This window comes from Octodon degus, unplaced genomic scaffold (genome assembly GCF_000260255.1).
Source record: "Octodon degus isolate 3935 unplaced genomic scaffold, OctDeg1.0 scaffold00261, whole genome shotgun sequence".
Taxonomy (NCBI): domain Eukaryota; kingdom Metazoa; phylum Chordata; class Mammalia; order Rodentia; family Octodontidae; genus Octodon; species Octodon degus.
Genome location: NW_004524837.1, coordinates 1,756,749 through 1,771,094, shown reverse-complemented (window position 1 = coordinate 1,771,094; position 14,346 = coordinate 1,756,749). Strand labels below are relative to the sequence as shown.

The 14,346-nt window shown below is 36.6% G+C and overlaps 1 protein-coding gene across 5 annotated transcripts in view; it reads right to left on the bottom strand.

Moving 5' to 3' along the window:
* Nucleotides 1-7,902: 7,902 nt before the first annotated feature.
* Fgfr1op (FGFR1 oncogene partner) overlaps nucleotides 7,903-14,346 on the bottom strand; it is a 63,136-nt gene continuing 56,692 nt past the window's right edge. For 4 of the 5 annotated variants that reach the window (XM_023706497.1, XM_023706499.1, XM_023706498.1 and 1 more), the window contains one exon: nucleotides 7,903-11,848. In XM_023706497.1, the coding sequence (XP_023562265.1) occupies nucleotides 11,774-11,848 (75 nt within the window). In that variant the 3' untranslated portion in view covers nucleotides 7,903-11,773. The remainder of the gene's footprint in view (nucleotides 11,849-14,346) is intronic. The other variant, XM_004646226.3, reaches the window with a different exon arrangement.

The window sequence follows — 14,346 nt, the reverse complement described above, 5'->3', positions numbered from 1 at the left end:
GAGGCAAAAGAAATCAAAAGCTACCCAGCTAAACTTTCTGGGACGGCAAGAGTAACAAACCAGATGAATGAGGCTCTAGGAAAACAAAATCAGAAATTACACGGATAACTAAAGAGACAATGATCATAATAAGAACATGTTTAGTGAAATTAGTAGATAAACATAAAAAGATAGAGAAGCTTAGAAAAGTCATGGAAATCACGAATGCCCATCATAGGACAGACCTGGATTCTATGAAACAGATTCAAACAGCTATCCAGATTAAAAATTCCATTGAAAGTACATGGAGGTCCTTGGTAGCATGCCATGATCATATAGTGGTTAGTACTCTGCATTGTGAAAGTATATGGAGCAGAATCAACAAATGTGAAGGCAGGATATCAGATCTAGAAGAGAGGTTTGAGAGGTTTGCAGTTAGTGATCATCAAATGAAAGACTTTTTGGGGGGGGTGAGGGTGGGGCAGAACCAGGGATTAAACTCAGGTCCTTACATTTGCCAGGGAAGCACTTATTCTACTGAACCATCTTCCTAGCCCCCTAGACTTCTTAAAAATAGTGAAGTTCATAAAAAATAAAAAATCAATCCAACAACTGTTAGATGATGCAAAGAATAATTATTAAGGTTAATCAGAATCAATGAAAAAAAAAAGAATCAATGAAAAATCAAGAGCTAGCCAAAGGACATAAAAAAAAAATCTGTTCACACAAGAACAAAAAACTTCCCAAACATGAAATAAAGACTTTGACAGAGAAGAGAAGGCATACAGCACTCCAATTAGCCACTATTTAAAACAAACAAACAAACAAAAAAAAACCCTACATGGAGGCATATATTAGTCAAGATTCAAGAAATTCAACATAAGAACAGAACATTAAAACCAGTTAGAGAAGATAAACAAATCACATAAAAAGGAAAGCCCATCAGAATCATAGCAGACTTCTCAACTCAAAACCTTATGTCAAGGAGAGTCTCAGGTATTTTAAGCCCTAAAAGAAAATAATCTCTAACACAGACTGATATACCTCACAAAACTATCTCTCAAAATAGATGGAGAAATCAGATATTTCTATGACAAAGAATACCTGAAGAAATTCGGAACCACCAAACCAGCATTCCAAAATGTTCTAAAGGATATTGTAAAAAGATAACAAAGACTCCATGAGCCCAAACAGAATGAAGCCAATAGGCAAGACAAGTAATTAAAACAGAGGGGAAAAAAGAAACTGACTATAGGAAAATAACATAGCCAGGATAAGTCAACACATATCAGTTATAACCATCAATGTAAATGGTCTCAATTCATGAATTAAAAAAAGCTGGCAGAACAGATCAAAAAACAAGATCCAACAATACCATGCATATAAAAAACACATTTATTTATTTACTTACTTTTTATTTTTTGTGGTACCAGGGATGAAACTCAGGATCTTGCACTTGCCAGGCAGGCACTTAAGGTGCTGAGCTATCTCCCCCGCCCCGAAAACACATATATTTAAAAATGAAATCCATACAGAAGGTCAAAGGATGAAAAATAATACTTCATGCCACAGGATACAGGATAAAAGCTGGAGTCATTATTCTATATACAGACAAAGTTGATTTCAAAATAAGACTTATTAGAAGACACGAAGGTCACTAAATATTTGCTAAGAGAACAATACAGAGTGAAGAAATAACCATCAGAAACATGCATGCACCCAGTAACAGTACACCCAACTATATAAGTCATTAATAGATATGAAAAATAAGATAAACACAACTAAAATTATAATAGGAGACCTAAATATCCAACTCTCACAACCAGATCAACTAGGAAAAAAAAAAAATCAACAAATACCAGAGTTGAACCAAACCTTTGAACAAATGGACTTGGTAAATATCTATAGTGTTCCACTTCACAACAGATTACACATTCTTCTCAGGAGCAAAGGAGACTTTCTCTATAACAGACTTTTACTGTTTGTCTCTAGGTATCCCCCCAAAGCCACATACAGTCAATGCGGTGGACTTCTAGAGTTTGTGATTAACTCAAGATCCACTGGGATTATGGGTCATTCAAGGCTGAGATTATGGGTTTTAGTACTGCTGGGATTATGGGTGTACTTCTCTTAGCCTGGGGCAGATAGCCTGAATGCAATTTAAGGGAACAGACTTCCTCTCTGTTGCCATTGTTACTGCTACTCCTCCCATTTGCTCTTGCTGTCTGCCATCACCACGAAAGGTTGCTCTCTGCCATGTGCCAGTCTGCCTTGGAGCCAGCTGAGTATGGACTGAAACCTCCAGTAAATGTGAGCTAAATAAACCTTTCCTTCCTTCATTTTGGGTGTTGGGTACTTGTCCCTGCAACAAGAGAAGAGTAACTGATGCTCAGACCATATATCAGTTCCCAGAATATGATTTTTTTTTCAGAATAGAATTAAGAAATGCAAAGGAATTAAAACTATCCCATACACAGTATCAGATCATAGTGCATAAAATTTGGAACCAACAGCAAGAGAAACCACCACAAGAACTTGACACACAGAAAATAAATAACACCCTTCTGAAAAGCCAATGCGTCACAGATGAAATTCGAGAATAAATTCGCTAATTTCTACAATTAAACAATAATGTCAAAACAACATACTGGAACTTACATGAAACAATGAAATGTTTTAGTACCTTCAATTTTACTAAAGAGTTGGAGGAATAGTGGCATTAGACCTTTTCTAAATGTTTTGGCAAATCCTTAGCCAACCTTATGAAAAAAAGGAAAGACTAAAATCCATGGAATTAGGAATAAAAAGGGTAAAAATCACAATGGATCCTACAGAAATCCAAAAGATGATCAGTATTTTTGAGAACCTGTAAGGTAAAAAATGAAGAAGAAACACAGGTTCCTAGATACATACAAATTACCAGTGCTGAATCAAGACACAAAAATCCTAAGTAGCCCAGTATCAGTCAATGAAATTGAAGTACAATTTTGTTGTAGTAAGAACTACAACAACAAGAACAAAAAAACCAAGGTTCTAAAGAATTTATTGCTGAATTCTACCAAAAAAAAAAAAAAAAAGACAAGATCTAATGCCACTATTCCTCAAACTCTTTAATAAAACTAAAGGGAAGCGATACTCCCAAATTCATTCCTGGTGCAAACTTTATCCTGATAGCAAAACCAGAAAAGGATCCAACCACAACAAAGAATGATAGGTCAATTTCCTTAGTGAACATAAATGCAAAATCTTCATAAGATACTGGAAAACAGAATGCAGCAAATTATCATCAACATTATACACCATGACCAAGTAGGATTCATCCTAGGGATACAGGGATGGATCAACATAGAAAAACACATATATCAATTAATGGCACCACAGACAAAAACCACACGATCATCCCAAAAGACACATAAAAAGCATCTGATATCAATCCATTCATGACAAAAACCAGACCTACAGAAAATCTGAAGGTCTTTATCTCAATCTGACAAAAGCCATCTATGACAAATCAACAGTCAATATCATACAAAATGGTCAAAAGCTGAAAGCTTTCACTGTAAATTCAGGACAAGACAAGGAGGCCCACTATCACTACTCCTATTTAACATAGTTCTAGATACATTAGCCAGAGTATTTAGAGAAGAAAAAAGGATAAAAGGAGCAAGAATAGGAAAGAAAGAAGTTAACTTATCATCTGTGGCTATCATGATATCCTACATAGAAGACCCCAGAAACTCCACCAAAAGATTCCTAGATTTAGTAACTAAATTTAGTAGCATAGCAGGATACAAAGTCAACACTCAAAAATCAGTAGCATTTCCATACACAAAAAACTCACTGAGACATTAGGAAAACACCTTTCACAATAACAAAATGAAATACTTAATCAATCTAACAAAGGAGGTAAAAGACCTTTACATTGACAACTACAGTACTCTTGAAAGGAGATCAAAAAGAGGCTATCAGAAAAAAGGATGCCCCTTGTTCCTGGATAGGCAAATATAGTAAAAATATAGTAAAAATGGCCATACTTCCAAAAGTACAATACAGATTTAATATAAACCCAATTAAAATACCTATAGTATATGTCACAGAACTATAGAAACCAACTTTAAAATTTGTTTGGAACCAGAAGAGACCTAGAATAGCAAAAGCCAATTCTGGACAACAAAGGCAAGACAGGTAACACAATTCCCAAATTAACATTATACTATGGAGCTACCATGATAAAAATGGCATGGTACTGCCCAAAAGGCAAACCTGAGGGTCAATGGAACACAATAGAAGATGCAGGAGGATTATTTTTCTGAATTCATGTACCTACAATATTTGAATGGCAATGGAATATCCATCTCTGACAAAACTAAACAAAAAAGGGGGATATAAATGAAGGACCATTTTGTAGTGAAAAAAAATATATATATATATCTGTATATACAAAATAGGATATACAGCTTTTAGTTCAATGAGATGATTTGTACTAATAGTGTTTAGACAAGATGTAATGTCTGCATCTTGTACTACGAATAACTACTATGGACAATATACAACATATTAATTATTGTAACTGTCCTACTAACCTGATTTGAAACTGTCTCACTGCTATTTCTGTCTCAATAAAATTAACTGAAAAAAAGCAACTCCAAATAAACCTATATATCTTATCTTCAACAAAAGGGTCAAGAACATTTGCTGGAAAAAAGATAGCTTCTTTAACAAATGCTGCTCAAAAAACCACTTTCCAGATGCCAAAGATTAGACTAGTATATACTATATCTATACTAGTATAGATTAGTATCACTCATTATTCACTAGACTAAAATCAAAATGGATCAAAGATCTAAATATTAAAACAAGTGCTTAATCTGATGAAAGACAGAATAGGTAACTCTTTAAGATACAGGTGTAGCCTGGGGAGATAGCTTAGTGGTCTAAGTGCAAGTGCTAGGATCCAGGTTTGATCCCCAGTACTATATGCCATGCCAGCCACCAAAACTGGGTGTGGTGGCACACACCTGTAACCCCAGCATTAGGGAGGCTGACAGAGGAAGATCACTAATTATAAAATTAATAGACACTTCTTAAATAAAGTACAAGCACCAAATATCACTGACCATTTGAGAAATGCAAATTAAAACTCTGAGATTCCATCTCATTTCAAAAAGAACAACTATCATCAAGAAATCAATGAATAACAAATGCTGGCAAGGCTGTGGGGGTGGGGAGAAGGAACCCTTTTCTACTGTTGGTGGGAGTGTAGACTGATACAACCAATATGGAAATTTGTATGGAGATTCCTCAAGACACTAAAACTAGAGGTTCCATTTGACCCAACTATTTTTCTAGTTATCTTCCTTAGAGTTAAAAGTCTCATAGTTCAGAGATACATGCATGAGTTTACAGCAGCACTAATTTTTAACAGATAAATTTTGGAAACAGTACAGGTGCCCATCGATGGATGAATGCATAAAGAAAAGTAGGTTTAAAATTTTTTTTTTTAATCTTTCATTTATTTGGTACAAGGTCTCACTACGCAGCTTGGACTCCTAGTGATCCTCCTGTTTCAGCATCCCCAATGCTGGGATTATAGGCATGGGGCCACCATGCTTGGTTTCAGTGGCTGGCACGGTGGGGGGCCAGCACAGCATGTGGTACTGGGAATCGAACCTGGGTCCTTGCATGTGCCAGGCAGGCACTTAGACTACCACGCTATCTTCCCAGCCTGAAAATGACTTTTTTATACACAGTGAATACTATTCTGTCATAAAGGATAAACTTGAGACATTTTAAGGTAAATAGAAGCACCTTTGAAAATGTAATTTTAAGTGAAATCAATCCAACACACCTGTTTAAATATCATTGTTTCTGTGTGAGAAGCACAAAGAAAAAAATAAGGAGCAAAACGGATGATAGATATTAGGAAGCAGGAAGAAAATGGTCAAGGGAAGCAGAACAAAGAAGAGGGAGTAGGAGGTGAAAGGGGAAAACAGGGCTATTTTAAAAAGTAAAAAATAAGTTTTGTAAAGTGGAAGGAAGATTTGAGGGAAGGGCAATGGGAAAAAATTAAAGTATGTGTAATTACAAACTCCCTACGATGTGATTGTTATGAATGTCAGAAGTGTTCCAACAGAATTAAATTTTAAAAATCTACAAATCTCACAATAAGGTGTTTTAGACTCTTTTGTCTCCAGATATGCTTGCACTACAACAGGGGAACTGAGAGTGGAGACTGTTAGGAAAGCAAGCGTGGGATTGGCGCACACAGGCACAGAACCACAGGGGACCCCTCCCAACTCAATGCCCAACACAAGAGGGTACGTTTGGGCTGGGTGCATGCTTCTCCAGCAGAGTGTAGCCTCTCCTTCCCTGTCCTCTTCCCATGTGCACAGGTAGTCCACTGACCTGGAGGGCACCTTGCTTCTCCCACGTGCCACCATCCACCTGAGCCAGGAAGAGGGCATTTCTTTCCAAGGAGTGTTCACCTGGGTTTTGGTGCATGAATTTCCACTGAACCAGCCCTGCTGTGCACATCTGCAGACCCGAAGTCGAGGGCACCTCTCAAGTTTAGGGTAGGAACAGCTGTCCCAAAACTGTATGACATATTTGTAGGTGGGAGCTCTTAACTAGAACCTATACTCCCCTATCCTATTCTAGTGCTTACGAAGTCATAAGGGGACAAATGTTACAGGTATACAGTGGTTTATAACCTCTCACTGAGCTTATCAGTAACGAGGCCCACTCAGAAGGATGAGACGAAAACCAAATGGCAAATACGACAGAATGTGTGTATTAGAATGTTGTCTCCCTTACTCTAAAAGCCTCTCTGAAAATGAGAACCAGACTAACCAGCCTTGTGCAATTCTGGGGAAGAACATTGCAAACAAGGAAGGGCAAACACAAGCATTTGCAGACAGATCTAGAGTGGAGGTCCGTACAGCCCATGCTGCTCAACTCCAGCACAAGACCAGGAGGGGCAGTGGAGGGTGCGCCAAAGGGAGGCTGGAACCCAAAGCCATGCCAGCACAACAGCTGCTGCTGCTGTCAACACTATGAACACCTCAGGGAATAAGCAAAAAAAAAGATACATGCTTTTTATTCATGTGTGGCTCTCACCAACAAAACAAAAGGCTTAGCACTTTTTTAAACTCCCACATAAAATACAGGTTACCATGCTTATTGAACAAAGAGAAAACCACACACAAAATTTGTCACATCATATCTTAAGGTTTGAAATTTTATCTTAAGGACATGGGAACAACTTTTCCACAGTTGAATTTTAAATTATTCTCAATTATTGAGTAAGAAGTAATACGAAGGACAAGTTATAAGTTTGATATGTTTCTCCCCAATGATCCAGAAAGATCAGGCTCTGGTTAATAGAAAATGACAAATTTTAGTTAGTACTATTTTAAAGTTTTCCACAAATTTAAAAAGCCACATCCTGCAGTGCTCAAACCATGGCACTGAAATGCTTTTAGCAAAGTTAAAAATAAATAACACAATTGATCCAGACTCTAAAGAGATAGCCCTATAGTGCCTTCAAAAAGTGGAAATGCAGTGTGGCATGAGCACAGATCACTTTTTCAGTGTTCTTCACTACTGGCTTCAGATGTGAAAAGCCGAAGGTGACAGATCTGGGCCACAGAGCGATAGAAAAGAACTTGGGGGCTTCCAGGCAGCCTGGCAGCCTGGCCCATTTTCTGTCCTATTTCCTCTTGAGGCTTAGAGCTCAGTTTCACTTAGCCAGATTCTAACGTTAGATAGCCCGAATTCTTACTCAATTTTCATTTCCTCTACATTTTAGGGCCCCAAAAATATTTTTGTGATTCTTAGGTTATATATGAAATGGAAAACAGGCATTAGGCAAACCAGAACCTGCGTATGAAAATGCACAAGTTACGTCTAATTTGCTCTTTTTATTAATAATGGTAACTCTACCAAGAAGTCAGAACTGAAATAAAAAGTACAAAACTTCAACATACACATAACTTTACTTACATTTATATGAATGTACATGTATCATTTTCAATTGTTTTTTCCTACTTTAACACTTTTAAATAGCATTACAAATGTCAATGACCTACATCACAGTAACCATAATGAACGAGGCTGCTGAAATTTCTAATATTGTCTTATTTCTAAAGAGTTACAGTAAAGTAATGTACAGTATATAAAGCCTATTAGACTGAATTTGTATGGTCTTAGGCCATTACTACTATTTCATTCCAATTTGGATTTAAATACAATCACTTACAGATCTGAAATAAAAGCATTGCTTAATGGTTTCAGATGCATTTTGGTATTTAATATTTCAAGGCATCTTTAAAAATAATTAAAATGTGAAAAGAACCTATGACTAAAGCTGCTTATATGTACAACAGGAGAAACAGGAGTAACCATAAATACTAAAGTCATAATTACGTCTAGATTTCTTTATATCAACCAAGACTAAGTAGCACACACAGTAATTTAATATAACCTTAATGGTCTAACAAACCTCCCAAACGGAAGGAAATACAAAATAAAATTGACACATCAAATTTAATTTATAACACAAACATATAGGGTTATTTTGCTATGTGCACAACTACCCTATGTCACGCACACTAGGTGAGCCTCTGCTTCCTGGACACCATATCATGAGACACTTTTCTCCACCAGTTCCTTCCACCATGCTGCTTTTGTCTGGAGCTGGTAGAACCATGCAAGGACTAAGACCATTGCAAGTGGTCAGATGTGCTGCACAAGCTCTGCACCCACACACTGGCAAGCTGTCAGCTCACACCACATGATCCACTCACACCTGCCTGAGGCTGAGATTAGGGCCTTTCACAACACAGCACCAGCTGCTGCATAAAGGCCAACTCTTGGGAGCCGTAAGAACCTCCCAGTCCTGTCAGTGAAAGGTATATACTCTGCATGAACTGGGTTGTTTTCCTATTTTTATAAGGAGCAGCCCTTGGATTTAATTAGGGCTTATTAATAGAGGAAACACTTTTTTATTTCTTAGATTTTATACAGAAATGTATTCATTGAAGATTTGTTCATAGTAACTGCATTTCACTCATGGCTTTACTATTAATGTAACCCAAGCTCTGAAATCTGTGACCCTAACACTGAAGGTCAGATAATCCTATGTCCACTCTAGGATTAAGTGTGTGACTACTGGAGACTAAATACTACTTATTTGGCTTCAAAGCTGTCCCATTTACCTGAGAATGAATCAACAGTGTCCTTTCAAATATTAGTGGGAATTTGGAGAATTAGTCTAGATTCAAAAAGAGAACATACGATCAAGAAATCTTACTAACAATTTACCGACAAACATGAAGCTGTGTGGTAGTCACGTTGTGTTTGGGAGTTTTGGAAAAAGTGGCCAGTTAGACTAGAACACTACAATCTGGAAGACTTTTGAGAAGTAGCAGCAGCACCAGCTGATAGCTGAGTTTGAAGCCATGTGTAAATAGGAAAATGAATGCAGGGGATGGAATCTTACATGCTTCAATGTAGCCATATGCAATGGTACTTCTTAGCAGGATCCAGTGACATCATGGATGGTTTATTACCAAAATAGTAGCTATAATCATGTACTGCCTGTCAGTCTTTACAACATTTGCTAACTTCATGGAAACTGAAGCGCGTGTAAGGAGATCCAAAGGATCTTTACTCCCCAATTAGCCACATCACTCACTCACAGGACCATGCTTGAAAATGTCTGCTTGACCTTGAATTACTTTTACAAAAAGACAGCAGCATGGATTACAAAAATGGATCTTTAACTTACCAGAAATATGAAAGTGGTCTTACTTTAAAAATGCTGTTTTATAAAATTTTATTTGTCCTGTTTCTATGTACCTTTCTTTAAAAGCTGTACGCTACCATGGAAAATACATGCATATGAGTGCAGAAGTCTGAACCTAGAGGCTTTTTAATAAGAATCAAGAATCCAGTTGACCATCATAATTGGGAAGTAACTTTTAAATACATTAAGGAAGCAGTTTATCTCAATTTTTAACTTGTGAAGATGTCAAAAGTCTTAGACTAATGTTCAGAAACTAAAGTCACTGAGAACAGAATCACCACCTTGAAAGTTCTGCACGACTTGAGTTATTCTGTAAGTATTTACAAACAGTTTTGATTTGTCACACTATTTGTGGCTCTTTTCCTTTGGCTACTCTTTTTGCTCTCTTAAATCATGTAAAAATTCAATAGATGCCTAGAAACTTGCTATTTATTATAGGAGACTTGTAGCTGCTAAAGTTCATAGCATAGGTAAAGTTTGGCAGGACATTCTTTCTGGAATGGTTGTCCATTCTGCTGCAACTCATGCTACTGCTATTGCATTTACATCAGACACCATACTGTTTGTTACCATGCCTACTCAATAAATACCACAAGGCTTTTGAATGGATGTATTAGTAACAGCTTGTCAGTATTCTTGATAATTGACTTTCCAAACTACATTATACCTTTGGATAAATGAGGCTTCATCACTTGCAGGTGCACAGATTATAGAAATTCTGGATGAGAATGAATACATTCATACTATGTAATTCCGGTATGTTCTTGCTCTCATGATGGCAATTGCCCTAACTACGGAACATACTGTTTTTCTGGCCATTTTTTTGTTGACCTGGATGACACCTGATGCTCCAACAGATGTTACGGTTAAAGTCGTATGAGAAAAATTAATGAACATCAACATTCTCCATGATTTTGAACTCAACAAATTACAAGAAAACTTGGGACTTCAACATGAAGAATTTACCATGCATGTCATGATAAAATATATATAAACAATCTTATCAGCATAATAAGCACTTGTTTGTTGTCTTTTTTCTCTAACTTGAGGGCAATAGGCTAGAAACCATATGTCAACTTACCTTTTTTAATGTAGGTACTTTTAAGAAGACAATTTTGTGGTGTTGTAAGAATACCACTTGTCTGCATCACCCTCTGCATTCTACCCAGGTAGTGCTTCCTGAAGTCCTGCATGACTGTTGAAAGCCATGTGGAATCAGAATATGGGAAATCATGGCATGTTGTAGTTTAAAAGGAAGCACTGGACTTGGGGCTGTCTTCTCAAATTCTAGGGCATCTGCACATTTTTATGCTTTTATCGTATTACTTTTATCTCCTTATCAAGAAAAATGTTACAAAAAAGAAGCAAAGAGGCGTTCTGAGGCATATAAATCCTGATATTTTAAAATAGTCAAAAGAAAAATAAAATTCATATAACACAAGAAAACTCACATATTACATAATATTGAGTGACTATTGCTAAAAAAAAAAAAAAAAAAAAAAAGTATGTGTGGGTAGGCTTTGTTGTGAGATGGCTGAAGCTATGGTTCTCAAAGATCACTATGTATCAGTAGCCACACACTTGCAGAGATGCACAAACCTACCATTTCACTGACATCTTTCATTGTTTATTTAAGAAATTTTTTGGTGCTTAGGACCAAACCCAGGACCTCCACTACTAAGCTACAATCCCAATCAAACCTTTCATGATCTTAACACTGATGTCTTCATGAGTTAAAGAATCAATTCCCATAGAAAAATCTATAGCTAAACCAAATTAAGAGTATTAAATCTTCCACACATGGGCACATATAGGACTCATTTTGTTTAGTAAAATGGAAAGTTATTTTTTAAAAAAATCTGCAGTCTTTTTGCAATGCAAGGCACCAATGGGGTGCAGACTTTCCAGCAAAACTTGATTGTCCAGAAAAAAAAAAAAAAAAATTGAGTTGATCAGTTCTTTGTTAATTGGAATACTTCCTCTTCATGTCTATGCCACATCTTCCAGATAATCCGCAATGTCGCTGAGCTGGGAAACAGTGAGGTCTTGGGTGAGGTCATCAAGCTTTATTGCCCAAAAGAAAGAAAATAATTGGTATCAGAATGGAAGCAGAATCTAAATTACTAAAATGTATTAACTACATATATAATTTAAATATTTTATACGCTACAACTGGTTCTTATTTAAAAATTCATAAAATGGGTGGAAAGACTGAAGAGTTGGGAAGTGATCTGCTCAAAAGCCTATCGTTAAAAAAATCAATGCAGTCTTCTGAGATCAAAGCTTTATCCTGATTATATTCTCAAATATGACATGCAAAAACTGAAAATAAAGCAAACAACTTCCCATTTCAATGTAATCTAAGAAACTCAAAACTCAAACTTATGGGACACTTTATAAAAGCTTTCTTATTTGAACAAACTTCCAACAAGTGATTTTGTTCAAGCAAATACACCTCTATGGATCAACTCAAACTACTAACATTAAATTTTGTTCAAATTAATTAGAACACCCCATATTTCATTTGAATGCTATTGCCTATATTTTATATGATGCTATAGAATATTAGATTCCTAACATCAAACTGAAAGCATGGCAGCCATCCTCCACAAAGCTGGCATGATCAGCCAATTGGACACTAATATGAAACAGATGGGTAGATATGATAGTTTGTGGAATTGCAAGCTCAGCCTTGTGCCCACCAGTGTAATGGATATGAATGATTCTTATCTCTGTTTACAATACACAAAACTAGAAAGTTAGCTTCTATGAGCCAGAATATTTCACTTCTCTAAACTTCTAAGCTGATGACAGAAAAAAAATAAGGATAATGGGTTAAAAGCATTGTCATTAAAGTAAGGAGAAAATTAAGAATCAAAACTTAGGCTATCAAATATAAAAAATATACAGGATGGTGCCACTGATGGGTAAGGAAGAACGAAGCCCAACCTTTTCAGCATCTGTTTGATCCATTTTTGCGTAAACTGGCCACCTCATCCTGGCTGGCCCACGAGATCCAGGCACACCACAAATCACCTCTGGTCATTTTCTCAATAAAATGGCAAGGTTGAGTTTGTCATAACAAAAAAAAAAAAAAAATTAACACAAAAAGAAAAAAAAAAGCCTACTTAAAAATGGGCAACAAACTTAAACATATGTTTTTCAAAAATAAAAAATACAAATGACTAAAAAGGACAAGAAAAAATGCTTAATATTATTAATCATCATGGAAATGTAAATCACAGCCAGAATGAGTACCACCTCACTCCAGTAACATGGGCTGCTATCTAAAAGATATTAAGATAACAAGTACTGGGGGTCAGCCAAATAGCTCAGTGGATTAAAGTGCCTACAAGCAGACACAGGGGCTGGGGAAGGAGGGGGGTGTTTGGTCCCCAGGCCTGCTGTGCTGGCCCTGACCCACCCCCAGGGCACACTGAGACAGCAATTGAGACTGGGTGTTGTGGCACGCCCCTGTAATCCCAGCACTTGGGAGGCTGTAAACAGGAGAATCACTAGGAGTCTGATCTAGCAGTGAGACCCTGAACACCCCGTAGACCCTTCCCTAAAATACAAAATAAAGATAACAAGTACTGGCCAACACGTTAGGCAAAGAGAGCCCTCATACACTGCTGATGGGCATAAAAATTAGTAGAGCCACTATGGAAAATGCTATGGAGGTTCTGCTCCAAAATCAACAGAATAACCATAGGATCCAGCAATCTCCCTCCTGGTATATACCCAAAGGGAATAAAGTCAGTATGTCAGAGATATCTGCACCCCCACTTTTATTGCAGCAATATTCACAATAGCTAAGAAACAGAAACAACCTAAATGCTCACTAGCTGATAAATGTGTAAAGAAAATGCAGAATACATACCAATGCAATACTACTTGGCCATTAAAAGAAGAATGAAACACTGTTATTTGTAAGAACATGGATAGAACCTGGGATCATTATGTTAAGCAAAATGAACCAGGCACAGAAAGACAAGCAACTTATGACTTCATTCATATGAAACCTAAAAAAGCTCTCTCATAAGAGAGGCTAGAAGACCAGCAAGGAACACAGATTTGAGGAGGCTGGTCAAAAGGTACAGTTAAGTAAATTATAGTTAAGATGCTAGAAAGTTGTTCTGTTGGGTCATTACTGCCTAGTATGCTAAGTACAGAGAATACTAACATACTGTGTATTTTAAAAGCTGTAAGAAAGGAGTTTGAGTGTTTCTACTATAAGGACATGATAAATGAGATAGGTTTAATCTCATTTAAATATTACACAGTGTATACATTTAGCAAAACATCAGGGGCTGAGGGTATCCCTCAGGGGACTTGCCTAGCCTGTGAAAGGCCCTGGTTCCATACACAGTAATGAAGAAAAGATCACACGGCACCACATAATGCTTTATGTAATTTTAAAATAAATTTAAAAGCAAAAAGACTAGTTAACCAAAAACTTCCAGAAGAAAACAGCCTAATTTAAAATAATTATGAAGAAAGGAAACTGTATAAACAGAGGTTAACTACAAATGGCTATTTTCATTACTTTTATTTTTTATTTT